Raw genomic sequence first — 16,998 nt, 5'->3', positions numbered from 1 at the left:
GAGAGTTCATTACAAGAATAATAATGCCACTGACAAGGAGATGTAGTTGTTTCTATGGCATGCAAAACAAGATAAAAGCCAATCCAAAAATTGTCAACAAAATATCTGTAAACATAATGATTAACTCTTTTCAAAGAAGACAAGGTATTGTGTCTAATTTATAAAAATGTATGAACATTATCTTTATAGGGAAAAGACTCAGAAATAGCATATGAAAATCTGGATCTAGTGTAAAATGAATGTCTCAAACATTTAGTTAGATTATACCCAGAATCTATGAGGGAAGACAAATAAAGAGATTCAGTAATCTAGACTACATCTTAAACATTTGTATTAGGTAAATGATATGAGTCCCCAGTTGAAAACCAGTGACTAGGAAGATCCAGGATTCAAAATCAAGAAGCACAGTTATGACCAAGTTAACATTAAACAAAAATCTCCTTAAATTTTGAGTGAAAACATTGTGCAGTAAGCCCCTGTGCTGGCTAGTGTTCGTCAACGTGACACAACCAGAGGGCACCTCAGTTGACGCCCACCAGGTTCAGGTTCGCTTGTGGAGGGCCTACCCCATTGCAAGTGGTGCCACCCCTGGGCAGGGGGTTCTCGGTGAGCAAGCAGAAAGCAGGCCGAACAAGCCATAATGAGCAAGTCAGTAAGCTAAGCAGCACTCCTCCATGACCTCTGCTTTGGTTCCTGCCTCTAGGTTCCTGCCCTGGCTTTCTTTGATGATGAACTACAAGCTATAAAATACAATAAACCTTTTCCTCCCCAAGTTGCCTTTGGTCATGGTGTTTTATCACATCAGTAGAAACCCTAACTAAGACAACCCCCATCCATGATTTCACATTCTTCTGTTTCAGTTCCTCATAATGAACCATGATCAGTCCAGCACATTAATATATTTGGAGGGGGGCTGGAAAGATGGTTCAGTGATTAAGAGCACTGGCTGCTCTTCCAAAGGACCCAGGCTCAAGTCCATTACCCACATAACTTTCTGTAACTCCAGTTCCAGGGGATCTGATGCCCTCTTTTGGCCTCCACATGTGGTGATAGGTATGTGGTACACAGACATACATGCAAGCAAAATACCTGTGCACATAAAATAAAAATAAAGGAGAAAAATGTTTAAAAATGTATCTGGAGAGACAGAGAACCAGACTGCATTCATATAACTTTTATACTGCACATTTATCATTGTTTTGTTTTGATATTATTGTTAATCTTTTATTGTACCTTACTTGTAATTTGGATTTTATCATAAGGTATGTATCACACACACATATGGTGTGTGTTTACATACATACATACAGAAAAACATGATTATAAATTGCTTTGTACCTTCCAGGGTTTCAGGAACCCACTAGGGGTGTTGGCATGCAGTCCTCACAGATGGCTGAGGGCTGTGGCCCTCTACTTGTCTAACATTTGACAGAGCAGCAAGCTGAACTCTGACAAATAGAAACATATCATGGCCTGTGGAGACATGGATGATCTCATACAGCATACAGCTTATGAAATATTTATATTGATACCATTTTGCCATTTTAACCTAGGAGAGGCAAATCACCACTTCTGACCTGACAGCTCCACCTATGCCATACTGCAGTAGTAACACCACACAAAGCCAACAGACATAGGTGCCTCTTTCTTTATGAAGTCAGACAAAAATCCTTTGTGGGTTTTTCCTCCCGGCCCTCTGAGACTTGATGAAGATAGGGTGATGGGCTGTTAAAAATAATGCTTGGCTCTCTGTTCTAAGTAACAATAAAATATTTTCCATATAAGAAGTAAGCCTAAAGCCCTTAGTTCCTTCCTAAGTGAGAAGACTTTGCTTTCTTTTTTTTTTAATATTTATTTATTATGTATACAATATTCTGTCTGTGTGTATGCCTGCAGGCCAGAAGAGGGCACCAGACCTCTTTACAGATGGTTGTGAGCCACCATGCGGTTGCTGGGAATTGAACTCAGGACCTTTGGAGGAGCAGGCAGTGCTCTTAACCACTGAGCCATCTCTCCAGCCCCTTTGCTTTCTTAAGTAATAGAGAAATATGGGAATATATCCCAAAAAAGAGGGCTTGTTTACCATATGCGAGGCCAGTGAAAGGGAAAAGTAGGAAACTAAGGAAAGCAATTCTGGGAAGACACAGAATCTTTGTTATCTAAGAAGATCTTCCAGCAGGTACGGCAAAGCATTCCCAGCTTGCTGTAAGAATGGACCAAGAATTCAAAATTCTTTGTCTTTTAAATACAGAAATAACAAAACTGGCTTTTTCATCAATATGCTTGAAATTAAAGTTCTTGTCAGAAATGTGATAAATTACACACCAAAATTTAGCCAGCTCTGATGTAAACAACTATAACTCTCTTTTGTGAAACCTCTACAACTTTCTGTATCCTTTCTAATTCAACGTCTCTCTTGGTGGCAAAAAGAACACATCTTTTAACATACTTATATATAGCTTCCTGTAACTTCCATAAATAAAAGCAGAGCTAAGGAGTGGATAAATGCTTACTGCCTAAGCATCAGGACCAGAATTTGGATCGCCAGTCCATATAAAAGCCAGGTAGACTCTGTGGGTCGCCTGTAATCCCAGTGCTCAGGAGGTGGTGACAGAGGAGCCCTAGGGCAAGCTGGCTGCATCTATGAGGGCCAACTTAAGTAAAACACTTCTTCATTAAATAAGAGAAAGATTGAGACACCCAACATTAACCTCTGACGTCCACATGCAAGTGCACACATGTGCAGCCACATGTATGTGATCACACATAAACACATAAATGTACCATATATTCATACACGCGTGCACAAATAAGAAGCAAATGCACATAAGCCCAAGGTTCTGCGCTAATGTGTCAACATTTCCTTAGAAATAATTAAATTAGGCATCAGCCAGAGTTTTCAGTTACCTTAAGATCTTACAAATTATCTTAAACTGGTAGAATACAAAACACAATTACTGTTGAAATTAGTTTGCCATAATAATGGCTCGACTTGGTTAAACAAATGTACATTTTGCATACTATTAAACATTTGTTAGAAGTAATGCTAGCTCATTCAGTCAATGAACCTGTAAATATTTAGGAAGAACATATCTAAGCAGACTAAAAATACTCCTGTATATTATACGTGCAAATGATAAATAAGATATAACTGATTTTAGTACATAAATTATTAAATTAGTCTTAATTATTAACACATTTGCATAAATTATATGACCTTGAATTCTTAAAATATTTTTCTTTTCGTTTTAAGAGAGAGTTTCACTGCCCCCGTTGCCCCTCGACCCTCTCTGCCTGTGGCAGATGAAGGAGCTGACCCTCCTGTGAGAGTGGGATAGCTGGCTATTGCCCCTCCCCTGTCTTCCAGGTGGTGGTGAGGGCAAGGGAAAGATGCCCTGCCCCCTCATCCCTGCCATCTGCGGCAGGCGAGGGAGCTGAGCTCCCCCCCCCCCATCTGTTACCAGCTGCAGCACTCAGAAAAGCTGGCCCTGCACCTCGCCCGGGCAGCACAGTAGAACTGACCCTGTTGGCAGGGTGTGGGTGAACCAGCCCGAGAAGATGAGTTTGGGAGATCTGACCTACCTCTCAACTTCCAAGGGAGAGATGCTCCCCCACCCCTTCGCTGCCCTGAGGTCGGAAGAACAGGGGTGCTGTCCTTGCTCTTCACTAGCTGCAGCACTCAGGAGAGTGGCCCCTGCACCTCACCTGGGTAGCACAGTAGCGCTGTCTCTGGTGATGGAGGTGGAGGTGAGCTGACCCTGAGAGCCTCACAGGACAGCTGGGGCAGTGCTGGAGAGTTCAGCCTGGTGGTGAGGACTGGGGAGAACTGTCAGGATGACCAACCCTGCCCAGAACCAGGGTTCTGAGTTGGCTCACCTCAACATCTACCCCTTCTATGAACTGCTAGAGCATGCGAAAGGGCTGGACATGCAGGTCCAAAGCTACAGGATCTCCACAACACAGGACAACAGGATATGCGAGAGGAGTCCCAGTGAGGGCCCAATATCCACAGTGTAGCAGAAGCCAGAGGCCTCAAACCAGACCCATGACTCTTTGCAATGAACGTTTGCAAGTAAAGGTATGTGGGCTAAAGGGTTTACTGTGTGACTCACTGTCATACACTGCAGCTTCCACAGTGAGATTTTTCTTTTCTTTTCTTTTTTCTTCAGTTTTCTTTTCTTTTTTTGGGGGGGAGATTGCAAGGGCAGAGGGCGGATGTGAAGTGATGGGGAGATGAATGGGCTTGAAATGTATGATGTGAAAGCCACAGAGGAGAAATAAAAGTAAGTTTTAAAAAAGACTATGTAGTCCTGAGTAGCCTGGAACTTGCTATGTAGACCAGGCTAGTCTTGAACTTACAAAGATCTGCCTGCTGGCATTAAAAACTTGCTCTACCATGCCTGGCATTTGGATGGGGTTTTTAAATATCATTTTTTAGCACTTTGAAAGTCTTGGAAGTTCAGTTTCCTCATTTTTGGGGAATTTTAGCAATCTTATCTAAATGTGTATTTATTTCTTTAAGCCTATGAAAATAAACGTAAGCAGCAGCCCACTCCTCCTCCCACGCCTGCCCCATGGCCTCTGTCTGCATCAGTTCCTGCCTCCAGGTTCCTGTCCTGTTTGAATTACTGTCCTGACTTTCTTCAGAGATGGACTGTGATGTGGAAGTGTAAACCAAATGACCAGCCCTCCACCCCCACAAAACTCCAAAACTCCCTTAATCTAAGAGCTTGCTTGCTTCTTGTTAGTTTAATACTAGGAATCAAACCCAGAGCTTTGCGATGCTAGGCATTGCTCTACGTCTGAGCTTTATTTCCAGCCCTTGGTTTTATGAGACAGGGTTTTGCTGTGTAACCCATGCTGGCCTACAACTTATGATTCTGTGTCTGCCTACTGAGTGCTGGGATTACATATGTATGGTGTCACTTTATGAGATTTTGATAATCTAATATGGTAATTCCATCCAGAGGTAGGAAAAGATTACACGTTGCTACAGAAAATAAAGAAGTAGAATTGTCGGTGTTGTGGCCATCGTCATTCATAGCCATCTTCTCTTTCCTCCTTTTCCCAGCACTTACTGTTCCATCCCCAATGGATGCTGATCAGGGTAACACACTAATCTTCCACGTATTAAGACAGTAGATTTATAAAATATAAACTTTCAGAACTAGAAACTAGCATGCACATGCAAGAACACTCAGAGCTACACATTTCATTCTCACAGAGAATTCGTGCTTGAACTCATCCTTGCTCTCCTTGGTTTCTTCCCTGTTGCATACCTAGTAACAAGCCATTTAGCTAGAAGAATTGCTGTGTTCCCTCGGTGAAGCACAGGCAGTGTCCAGTGATTATTTTTTTTTTAACCAACTCGCTGCTCATCATCTTCAGCATGTGAACCAGGGCATCATTTGGAGTGTGGAAGATTTCACAAAACTTTCTACATTACGTAAACACTAGAAAGGTTTCTCACAGTGGCAATGGTGCCATTTCAAATGTCTATGTGTAGAATTTTGTGTCAAATAAAATCTCATGGAAATCAGAAAGGGGGCAGGATCTGGATGTTTGAAGTATCTATGGAAACAAAAGAAACTGGCGTGTGGAATGATGCTTTAAAATAAGTTCTAATACACTCTTGATAAATAGTGTTCTTTTATACCGAATCAGAAAGGCTCAAATGAAAGTGTAATAAAAAAGCAAGTGCATGTTGATAAGAGGCTAAAGTGATAGCAGCAATACAGAAAAGTCACCGGGCGCCAGTGAGATCAGTGACAGCAGTTTTGTGAAGCCAGATACCTTTAGTAGAGGCTCCTGCACTCCTCATTGTAAACTTGCGTTCTTAGAAAGCAGCCACATCGCTGTGCCCAAAGCGTTGTGCATTTGTCTGTTTTACTTTGAGTTCTCATGACTAACAAGTGCCAAGGCATATTACAATAAAAAATGACCAACCTGTGGGGTATACATAGAGTCTGTTCAAAGAACCCAGTCTCCATCTTCTGTAAACTTGTCTTTAAGACCCCAGCGAGGTCTTAGTGAAATCAGTGTTTATTGGTATGACCTCAAGGGACCATGACCCCCGGGGACCATGACCCCAGGGGACCATGACCACAGGGGACTACAAGATTGTTTTTTTAAATGATCCCCTAATTGTCATAGAAACATCGTCTTATTCACTCTAACTACAATAGTCTGATCTTTGGAAACCACTGGAGTTGTGAGTAGGAAAACATCACCAATCATTCTGAATGTTTCCTTGTTGCAACACTTCAACTTTCTGATCATTCTGGGCCATTCACTATATAATCCTTATAGGTGAAATTTGTTTTTCTTAAAACATGGGGGTGGTTATGGGACTAGATCTCAAAGGTTAGATGCTTGGCTGTAAAGACTCCCTTGGACTGCTTTTTGGTTGTTGGCTGTAGCAACATGTTTTCTTGCAGAGATGAAGCATCTGGTTTTTGTTATCTCAATGATGCTGTCCTGGGAATATTAAGATTGCGACGGAAATTTGACCGTATTCTCTATGTGGATTTGGATCTGCACCATGGAGATGGTAAGCCCTCAGTTTCAAAGATACTTTACTACTAGGATAGCAGGCTTTGATCAATAAAGCTACTTCTAGGCAACTAATAAAAGGAGAATTGCCTAATGCTATTGAAATATCCCTAATTGTCATTTCTGGGCTAGGTGGTGCATAGATTCCTCGGACTGAAACCATTCCTTTCTCCCGCCCAAGCCGGGCAGGCTCCTGTCATGTCCTCTCTCCTGTCTCCTGAAGCTAAACTTTATAATAGAAAATGGAAGGATAGGAAGATCTCACTTGTGTTTACTCCAATGTCCAGGAAGCACTTTGGGGCCTTTGAATGGGTTTTTAGGGGAGCTCTTGGGTTAGAGGTGAGGATCTTCTCTCTCAAGGTACAATGGCTATAGGAAGGACCAACATTTGGGGGTTTTCATTGCAGGCTATCAGTTCATGGATTGATCACTTTCTTTGTGTTACCAACATATATAATCCTGGGATAGGAGTACATTGCTAGAAACAAAGAATTAAAGATAACAGAAAAGGATTAAAAACAAACACCACACACACTGAGAACCATTCTCCATGAATTTCTCACTACTTGCCAGAGTGAGACACAGCCTTGATTTAAAATGTTCAAAGCCTCTTCAGTACCCATTACAGGGGGCAACATGTCACAGTGGCTTATTTTTATATGACCAGTGAGCCAAAAATGGGTTTCCATTTTTATTCTTGTTGTTGTTGTTGTTTTGGTTTTTTTGGTTTGTTTTTTTTTTTTTTTTTTTTTTTTTGAGACAGGTTTTCATTATGTAGTTCTGGAACTCACTCTGTAGACCAGGCTGGCCTTGAACTCACAGAGATCCGCCTGCCTCTGCCTCCTGAGTGCTGGGATTAAAGATGTGTGCCACCACCTCCTGGTGGTATGCATATGTCTATGTGTATATAAATGTGTGCGGGGGCCATAAATCATTTAGGGCATCTAGGATGTTTACCGTCTAGCCACATGTACTTTGATGACTCCTAGCCTAGAGAAATGGTTCTCATGCATGATTGTGCATCTAGTGGCCTGGGGGAGTTTATGTGCTGACTGCTGTGCCCCAGGTATCACATACTCAGACTAAGTACGTCACTCACGTAGTCTGTACTCTGAAAGTACGTCAGTTGTATTACAGGTCACACCTTGAAAACCACGTTCTTTATGGAAAAGTAGACTTTTTTTCTTCGTTTTTTTTTTTCAAGATAGGGTTTCTCTGTGTAACCCTGGCTGTTCTAGAACTCACTCTGTAGATCAGACTGGTCTCGAACTTGATCTTCCTGTCTCTCACTCCCTGAGTGCTGGAATTAAAGGTGTGCGCCAACCACTGCCTGGCTTGAAAAAGTAGACTTTCTTTATCTCACCTTTCAAGGCCTCAAATCGGCCTCCCCTCGTCTTTCTAACCATTTCTTGCAACTTTTCTGTTCAGCAAGCACATCTCAGTGTTCCAGACATGTTTCTCTAACTGTACCTCCTTGACTTCGCTTCCTTTTTCCCTAGTTTAGCCACCTCCTCCCTCACTGTACCCCTAAACTCTACCCTACTCATTCCGGTTCCAACAGCAGTGGGTTATCCTGACCACTCCAGCCCAAGAGCGTGCTGTGTGGCTGAAGCCCTGTATGTTCCTATCGCTAGTCACTGTTTCGTGTTGTACTCTTCTTATTGTTCAAAGAAAGTATCCTTTCTTCCTACAGAAAGCCTAAGTTCTCCCAGAGCAGCGATCAAATTGTCTACTTCTTTCTGTCAGTACTGTACATATAGTAGCAGCTCAATAAAATATTTGTTTTGTAAATGAATAAATGCTGATGGAATTCAGAGTATTAGTACCAGAGCTCAAACCATGTAGGGTGAAAGAAGACTGTCACCTGAAACCGTTCTTTGCGTTCGCAGTGTTATTTCTACACCATTTCGAGTTTCCTGTTTCAGCCAACTTTTACGGGGTGTTTCATTTCACTTTATTTCCCTCTTCAGCACCTCCCTTCCAGTGACCTTTGCCCTACCCCAGAATTCTTACACATTTGCTTTATTTTAAATCTCCCATGATTCTACCACTAGCATCCTGCGGGTGGCTTCACTGGCCCCTCCTGCCCCCACCCTCACCTTTCCCCACCTAACCTCCCTCCTCTTGATACCAGCTCCACATCCCCTGCCTCTCTAGGTCCTTTTCAAAGTCCACTCTTTTTAAAACCCCACCTGGTAGCTTCTAGTGTGAGATAAGATACAAATGGCCACTGAACACATGAAATGATGTGCAGTGCCCTAATACTAAGAGAAATGCAACTTAGAGCCATTCCTTTGCCTGAGAGTTAAAAGACATAACAGCTGCCGGCGTTAGTCATCGCAGGAGAAAACAGAAATTTGCATACAGGATTGGTGCAAATGTAAATTGCTCCATTTCTGGGTGTATAAATCATTAGCAGTTTCATAAAGTGCTCTTGTTTAGTACTTCTGCCTCTGTTGAAACGGTCTTTTCATTTACTTTATTTTGTTTACTTAATGCTTTCTGCCTGGAGTCTTTAACTGGTTTTAACTACCTCCCTAGGGCAAAACACAAGGCTTGGGAAATTCAAACATACCTGTTATATACAAATAGAGTTCATATTTTTTTAAGGTCTCTGTTGGCCTCTAAAAAAGACTTAAATACATTTAAGTCAACACAGAGACAATATCTTTGTTTGAAATATAAAGGAACACAGTACCTGAATTCGCCAATAGTCCTTCCATTTCAGAGTGTCTGAGTATGAATGCGCGACCCTGAGAGGAGAGGGTAGCACTGGGCAGCATGGCCAACACCTAACTAGTGGCTTTGGAGGGTTACTTTGAATCTCAGCTTTTATCTCCCAGGCATCTAGTCATCTTCTGACTGTTAAAGAAGAAGGAAGACATCTGTCTACAAAAGCTCCCCCCCCCATCTTCCTCCAGGCTTTAAAACAGTTTTAAAGCTGCTATTAACAACTGAAGGTGCCCCCTACTCTGGGCACACACCAAACCAGTTTGAAGTTGGCGAACAGCAAGCTCCTTTAAAGTTTTATTACTACCCTGGGTTTCAAGAATTTAATTGTATTTCTCTCACTTCCTTTAAGCAGTTCCAAAATACAAACATTTGTTTTAGTAAATAAATAAACAGAAGGCAACATCCTCCTATACAGGAGCTGTTAAGAGACAGGACCGTGACTATTTTTCAGCAGGAAGATGGAATGTAAGTTACTTGGTGCTCATGGGTCTTTGGGTTACCCACTTTTATAACCAAGTCTACATTATAGAGAGGCACCTCATCATTAAGTTTTAACTGAATAAAGTTGAATCACTGATTTATTAGTTATATTTGAAAGGATTACCATATTATAGTTCTTTGAAAAAGTCCCAGGAATTTAACTAGAAACACTTAAACAGAACAGACCATGAACCCGCCTGGCTGGTGCCACTTTTCTCTACTCTGTTCTGTGGATAGAGCCTTAGTTCTGGACTCTTGGTTCTTTCATAGCGATTTGAATAGACGTCGGGGTGAACTTGGGCATCCTATCGCTTGGAAAGAGGAAGCTCAGTTCCAGTTTGTCATGGATTGGGGCTCTATTCTACCTTGTCTGTAATTACTGAAATCAGAAACCAGCAGCTTGTGTTCTCTTATTTCTCTGTCATGTATTACTATAGCTACCTTCTCCTCTCACCTCCTTCCCATAGCTACTTGTTTATTTAGATTTGCAGGTGTTGAAAACAGGAGTTGAAGATCTGATGTGATCCTTCTGACTTTTTTCTCTTGGTAGGTGTCGAAGATGCCTTCAGTTTTACATCCAAAGTTATGACTGTGTCCCTGCACAAATTCTCCCCAGGATTCTTTCCAGGCAAGTCAACTGCATGCTCCCCGTACATTACATGTCTAGATTCTACAATTCCATTACATGCTTCTTTATCTTATTTTTATATGTGTCCATGCTGTTGGCACCTTATTTGTGCTAGTCTGTGTGCAATTTTGACTCATATCACTTCAAGTGACAGTGAGAAAGGGAATGACAATGGATAGATTTTTTTTTTAATTCGGGTGATTTTTATGGTCTGTGAACAGACAGACCACTTATTATTTTATCACATACCACATGTAATTCTGATTACTGCAAATTACATGTGATATTAGCTCTTATTGTTTTATCTCACGTAAATTACTATTTCTCAGTTTCCTTCCCATTTTCCTGCTTCCCCCAACATTGTTTATAATAAATATTTCTCTGGATTGTTTTCATAGTTTCATCTCCTCAGGAACGGTTGTTAGAAGAAGTTAGATTGTTCTCCTAATTGACCATTTTGCTTTTCTAAATTGCTCTTGGACAGTCAGTCCTTTGTGTTTTCTAGTGCTCGTGTTCCTGATGCCTGATCATAGTGTTCCTGTCTTTTACAGGAACAGGTGACATGTCTGATGTTGGCCTGGGAAAAGGTCGGTACTACAGTGTCAATGTGCCCATTCAGGATGGCATACAGGACGAGAAGTACTATCAAATCTGTGAAAGGTATGGCAGTAACGCCGAGCTAGTTGCAGGTAGATTGCATCTCGGAAATGTGCAATGTTTTTCAGTCTTCACAATTCTTGTTTTCAAGGAATAATTGGAAACTAAAAATCATCGTATGCTCACACACCTTTTACTTGTTTTTTTGTTTTTTTTGTTTTTGTTTTTGTTTTTGTTTTTGTTTTTGTTTGAGACAGGGTCTCTCTACATAGCCCTGGCTCTCCTGGAACCCTCTGTGCACACCAGGCTGGCCTCAAACTCAAACTCCCAAGTGCTGGGACTAAAAGCATGTGCCATCACCATGCCTGACTCACATAGCTTGTAGATACTACTCACTATGCTTATTTAACATGCTAACCGTCCTGTTGGAGAGCACTAACCAGTTGGGCCAGAGACCAGAGGTATGACATAACCTCCTTTACAGTATGATAAAGGCCATCCCAACATAAAAGCTTTTAGACTGTTGCGTGGAATCCCTTCACTGGTCCTGTCTTGCATGTGTGTCATCTCATCAGACCGACAGGGAATGTTTCAGTTTTCTCATGGAGACATGTGCTTTTCTCCACTGGCATGAATATTAGAGTTGACGGCCGTTAGTTACCATTGATTATTGCCTTCTACCTCTACACGCCCTTCCAAGTGTAGTCAGAAAGCAGAGGAAGAGGAAGAGATGGGGGATTGGAGACGAGGGACTGTTTCTGTGCCAGAGATAGAACCCAGGGCCTTTTATACACTAAGCTATATCCCTCCCCAGCCCAAATGTCTTTTTAACCTCGAGTTAAGGATCAAATAACCAGCATACACATATATAGGCAGACAGTTTGGTTTGAAGGCCATTGGGGTTCAGAGTCCTACAGAATGGAGAGAGGTTAAACTCATATTCATAAAAATTTAGACTGGTCAGGTATGCTTTTACTGCTGCCAATGGGAGTGGACAAGGTAAATCTGACTAGAAGTCCACTAGGCAAGCTCACTGAAAGTAAGCAGTATGGATGGGAACACGTTTGATCCCTACCCCCACCCAGCTCACATTTCGCCCAATTGCTGGTGGAAAATAGGGACTTCCCAGAGGAGCCTGCCTGCTCTGGCCACCATCCCTGGCAGTTGTGTAAACAGAGTAGAACCACGAGAAATAAAAACTTCAAAGGCGTCTCTTAGCTCAAGAGATAGAGCGAGGCAAGGCATCGTGCATTCGGCAGCACTAGCCTCTTCCGCATCTTCATCGTGTCCCTTGTCCCTCAGATAACTCTGGATTGTCAGGCCTGTCACTGGTGATTTAATTGCCCTTCTTTGTTCCCCTTAGGCTCTGTTCTGTCCTTGAGATGTGCAGATCAGAACTGCTTATGTAACATTACCAGTGAAGATGTCCTGTGGTTCTCTGTAAAAGGAAATTTATTTTGTTTGTCTTTTAACCTCCTTCTTGACAGCGCCCAACATTTTGTTGGCCTTTTTTTAAAACCATAGCAGGACACTAAGTTGTTCTCTTCAGGGGACTGTCCACATGGTTTCTTAGAGCTCTTTCCTGGGTCTTAATTGAAAGATCATCATTTTACCAGCCTGCAAGTATACTCTGGAATATCTGGCCCTCTCTAAGTGGATCACCTTACATGTGCCCCTATTGAATCATCTGCCAATCATAAAACCTCCTGAGATTTTCCTTTGTCCCCCATCAGCTTGGTATTTCACTGCCTAGGGGAAAAAATGGAATATTATGTGCAGACTTAAGGATTTCCCAGCATCTACTCTCCTGAAGGAAGGCTACTATTTATCCTTCAGTCATAAAAATGTCTTTTTCTCCTCTATATTTCTTTGTTTATGACACCAATTCCCTCTAAATGATTTTTCAAAAAGTTAATGCCATGGCAATTCATGTTTAATATAGCCTTGGTATTAAATATAATTAGAAGCATTTTAAAAGTAAATATAGCCCCAAGGTTACATATGATTTCCCTTTACAGAGTCCATTCTGCCACAGGCATCGTGGTACACTGATGGCTTGCATTCATTAAAGAGTCTTCTGGCTTGTCAACTAAAGAACTAGACATGCATCAGTTTATAGAGGCAAGGATTGCCCTTTGAGCTTCATGAGTAGTACAAACAGTGATCACCCAGAATAGCAGGCTCCAGGTTTTCATATGAACCATAATGATGATTTCCTCTGCCTTTCTTCAGAAGTCAAGTCTGTTGAGGGCACCATGTCAAGCCACCTTTCACTCCAGGGGTGCCAGGAAGACCGCCTATGCCAAATATCTGCCCTTCCATTGTTGGCTTATACCTGACATTCCTGTAACAGGAAGGAGACTTTCTATAATAAAAAAAAAAAAAAAAAAGCCCCTAAATGAGATTTTGGCACAATCACCTCCCCAAGCCCGCTTAGGATGAGGCGTTTCATTTGATGGACAGCAGACTTGGCAAAGGTTGGAGTGTTGACCCCCTGGCTGTCAGGCGGTCAGATAATAGAGTACAAGAGAAAAAGTATAGAGAAGGTGAAATTGTTTGACATCTGAATGGCTTTGCATAGTTTTGTAAATTCTAGTAACCATGCTTATCAATCCCAGCAGTTATCCTCTGAGTACTTCTACCTAGTGTGCTTTGGAACTAGAGTCCCTAACATGGGCTGTTGTTACAGCTGACCCATCTGCCTACCCCAGGAAGAATCTTAAAAGGAATAGCTCATCTTTGGGGAAAATCATGCCACCTGTCTGCTCTGTCCTTGTCACCTGTTTTGTTCCGAAAGCCCACTGGTTCTCTGGCTCACCACTCGCTACAGACATAGAAAGAAGCTTATTAGCGGCACACATGGATGGCGTAGGATTCCAAGTTGTCTCTCAATTGCTCATTTGTTCCTGAGCTGGTTTTGTCTGTGGAATTCATTGAAACTCTTCCCCTTCCTTCTCTCCTCTCTCTCTTTTCTTTCCTCTTTTTCTCATTCCCTTTTGTCTGTTTCTTTCTTTCTTCCCTTCTTTTAAAATAAAACAAAAACAAGATAACCTTTTCTTGCTTCTAACCTTTCATGCTTTGCCAGCTGGTCAGGCAGGGACTTAATTGTTTCATCACAACACTGAGCCCCACATTTAAAATTTCTTCTTATAATAGACTGGATATGGAAATAGTACATGAATATTTTCTAATACCATCAAAAGATCTGGAGGTTTTTTGATTTTGTTTTTGAAATGACAATTTCATATTAGATATTTCTGGGTCATTTCATAGTAACAACAGAGGTTTGTGATTTCCATAAGTTTCCTGTAGGTTTTATGGGAGTTAGTAGAGGTGGCATTGTAAGTAAAACCCTTTATCAACCAGCATAAAGGAATAGTAGCATTACTATTGCCAGCATGTTTCTTCCCTTAAATGGAAGCTTATGGCTCCAGTATAGAGATTTTATATGAAACAAGATAATAATAATCCCACCAAAATCACTCCTAACTCAGAAAATCCTCCATACCATACTCAAAAAGTTTGGAGGAAAGAAATATTAAATATTGTCATCTAGAAGTGCACATAGGGGTGTGGCTCTGTGGTAGGGCACTTATGAAGCATACATAAAACTCTAATATATATATATATATATAAAATATATTATATACACACACACACATATCCATGAAGCGTTGGATTTCATCCCCAGAAATGCGTCAAGTAAGCATGGCGGCACATGTTTATACTCCTAACACTCGGGAGGTAGGCATAGGAGGATAAGGACTTCAAGTTATCCTTCACTACATAGGGAATTTGAGGCCATTCTGGATACATGAGATACGTAGGCTACATGAGACTACATGTCTCAAAGAAAAAATGTTTTATTAAGAATATTCAAGTGTGGGACTGGAGAGATGACTCAGAGGTTAAGAGCACTGACTGTTCTTCTAGAGGTCCTGACTTCAGTTCCCAGCACCCACATCGTGTCTCACAACCATCTATAGTTGATTCTGATACCCTCCCTCTGGTGTGCAGGCAATACATGAGGACAGAAACACTATACACAAAATAAATAAATCTTAAAAGCAAAATATTCTTCAACTGCACTGCATAAATATATTATCCAAAGGAGACACTGATGAACAAATTCTTCACTAAGAGGACTTAGGAAAGATTCTGTTAAACTAGAGTTCTCACTCAGCGGCAGTCTCTATCTATATATGAGGATTTTTGTAAAGAAGAGATATCAACCTATCCTGAGAAATATTCTTATTCTAGTAAGCTATGGTTTTATGTTATTTATTGAAATAAAAATCTACCCAGAGTTGATCCTTGGGCTATTATTCTTTCCTATAGCGTATATTATGTAGTTCAAAACTGAAGTAAACCTTTGGTCACAGTCAAAGACCACTAACCTAAAGAAACTCAATCATTCAAAGACTGAATGAAATTTTAAACTCTTAATCTCTTTTAAATATGTATTTTTATTTCTAATTATGTGTATGCATTGTGTGGGTATGTGCATATGACTGCGGGTCCCTGTGGAGGTCAGATGTTGAATCCCCTGGAGCTGGAATTACAGGTAGTTATGATGTGTTTCACATGGGTGCCATCTTTCCAGCCCACCCCAACGTAATGTTTTTGCCTATTTCCATTTATAAAAGAACATTAGGTTTTTCTATTTTAATTTAAACTCTTTTTGCAGTGTGGGGGAATTAAATTATTTTTTTAAAGCTTATCACTTGCTTTTCAAGAACATTTGTGGTCCTATTCTGGACTAGATGGAGTAGTCAACCCAGAAAGTACTTGTTGTTCTTTAGGACAACAGCAGGGTCATTAAAAGAATACCATATTTCACCATAAGCTTTTATTTCTCATGTCATTCACATCCAACAAAAAATGGGGAAAAACACACACATCATTGATTCTTAATCTAGTATCTTTACAGCATGTGCTTACAGGATAAGAACTGTCCTCTGACTTGAGCATCAACTCGGAACTAAAAGTCCTTGGCGTTTTAAGTGAAGCATTAGTTCTGGGAGTTCAGGACCAACATCTACCTTTCCAAAGCCTCTCTGACCTTTCTGCAAAAGAACTGAGCAGCTCCTCACTTTATATTGTTTATGAAACATTAGTTAACATGAAGGAGGAGGGTGGGGTGAGGGGAAGTTGCCTGTGCATACAGGTGCTGTGCTAAACATCTCACCTGTATTTCTCTTGTGGGCATGTGTGCATGTTTAAATATGAAGAAACTTTTATTTGTTCATTCTACAAAAATGTACCATGTACTGTATAACAGATACTAAACTAGACACTGGGACAGGAAATAACGCAGAACCTTGCAAGTTGTACCTTGATCTCTAGAAGTGCACTTAACTGGGGCAGGAGTAGCTCTGAAAGTATGCATTGTATCATTTGATCTTTGTGACATTCTACACTCTCTGAAAGCAGGTATGATTATTCTCATTTTTATAAGGAAGAAAACTAGAGAAAGTATTGACTTCTCCAAGGTCATACATTCAGTAAGTAATGAAGCCAGACTTTGAACCTGTGTCTTTCTCCAGCCATTGATTAAGTTGTCTCTAAAGTATCTCATGAAGTGTGAAATTCAATTGTTACAAGCATTGAAAAAGTAACATCCCTTTGGTTTCTTGGAAAACTGTATTGTAGGCGTTTGCAGAAAGCATTTTTAAAGATAAACCATTTGGCTTTATGCAAATTAGCCACATGACGTCTGCAATACACATCTATTGTGTATATGAACATGCAGCTGTGACTTTTGCCAGAAAAGAATCCTCAAGATTCAATTTCTTCTAATTTTATGGACAGAAAACAAGAGTAAATGTTCCCAAATTTACATCTTCAATATAGAATTCTTGATTTAGGTCTGAACATGGAGGCTCTGAGTTCTCCTTTCCCTTCATTTGTCTGACTTCCTCCTGAGAAGGTGAATGGTGTCATCTGTCATTTTATAGAGCACTTCCTAGGGAAGTGTAGCCTTTTCATGTGCCTTTTTTAGACCAGTA

The 16,998-nt window shown here is 40.9% G+C and overlaps 1 protein-coding gene and 1 long non-coding RNA gene across 5 annotated transcripts in view; one reads left to right on the top strand and one right to left on the bottom strand.

Moving 5' to 3' along the window:
* Window positions 1–16,998, bottom strand: part of LOC126493114 (uncharacterized) — a 258,406-nt gene that overhangs the window by 66,542 nt on the left and 174,866 nt on the right. The gene's annotated exons all lie outside the window — the stretch shown is intronic.
* Window positions 1–16,998, top strand: part of Hdac8 (histone deacetylase 8) — a 225,526-nt gene that overhangs the window by 64,455 nt on the left and 144,073 nt on the right. For all 4 annotated transcript variants that reach the window (XM_050129910.1, XM_050129908.1, XM_050129907.1 and 1 more), the window contains exons 5-7: window positions 6,438–6,550; window positions 10,316–10,393; window positions 10,945–11,053. In XM_050129910.1, coding sequence (XP_049985867.1) covers window positions 6,438–6,550; window positions 10,316–10,393; window positions 10,945–11,053 — 300 coding nt within the window. The remainder of the gene's footprint in view (window positions 1–6,437; window positions 6,551–10,315; window positions 10,394–10,944; window positions 11,054–16,998) is intronic.

Source organism: Alexandromys fortis, unplaced genomic scaffold (assembly GCF_014885135.2).
Source record: "Alexandromys fortis isolate MF-2015 unplaced genomic scaffold, M_Fortis_MF-2015_v1.1 scaffold_321, whole genome shotgun sequence".
Taxonomy (NCBI): domain Eukaryota; kingdom Metazoa; phylum Chordata; class Mammalia; order Rodentia; family Cricetidae; genus Alexandromys; species Alexandromys fortis.
The sequence above is the reverse complement of the archived record's forward strand: the minus strand, read 5'-3'. Positions and strand labels throughout refer to the sequence as shown.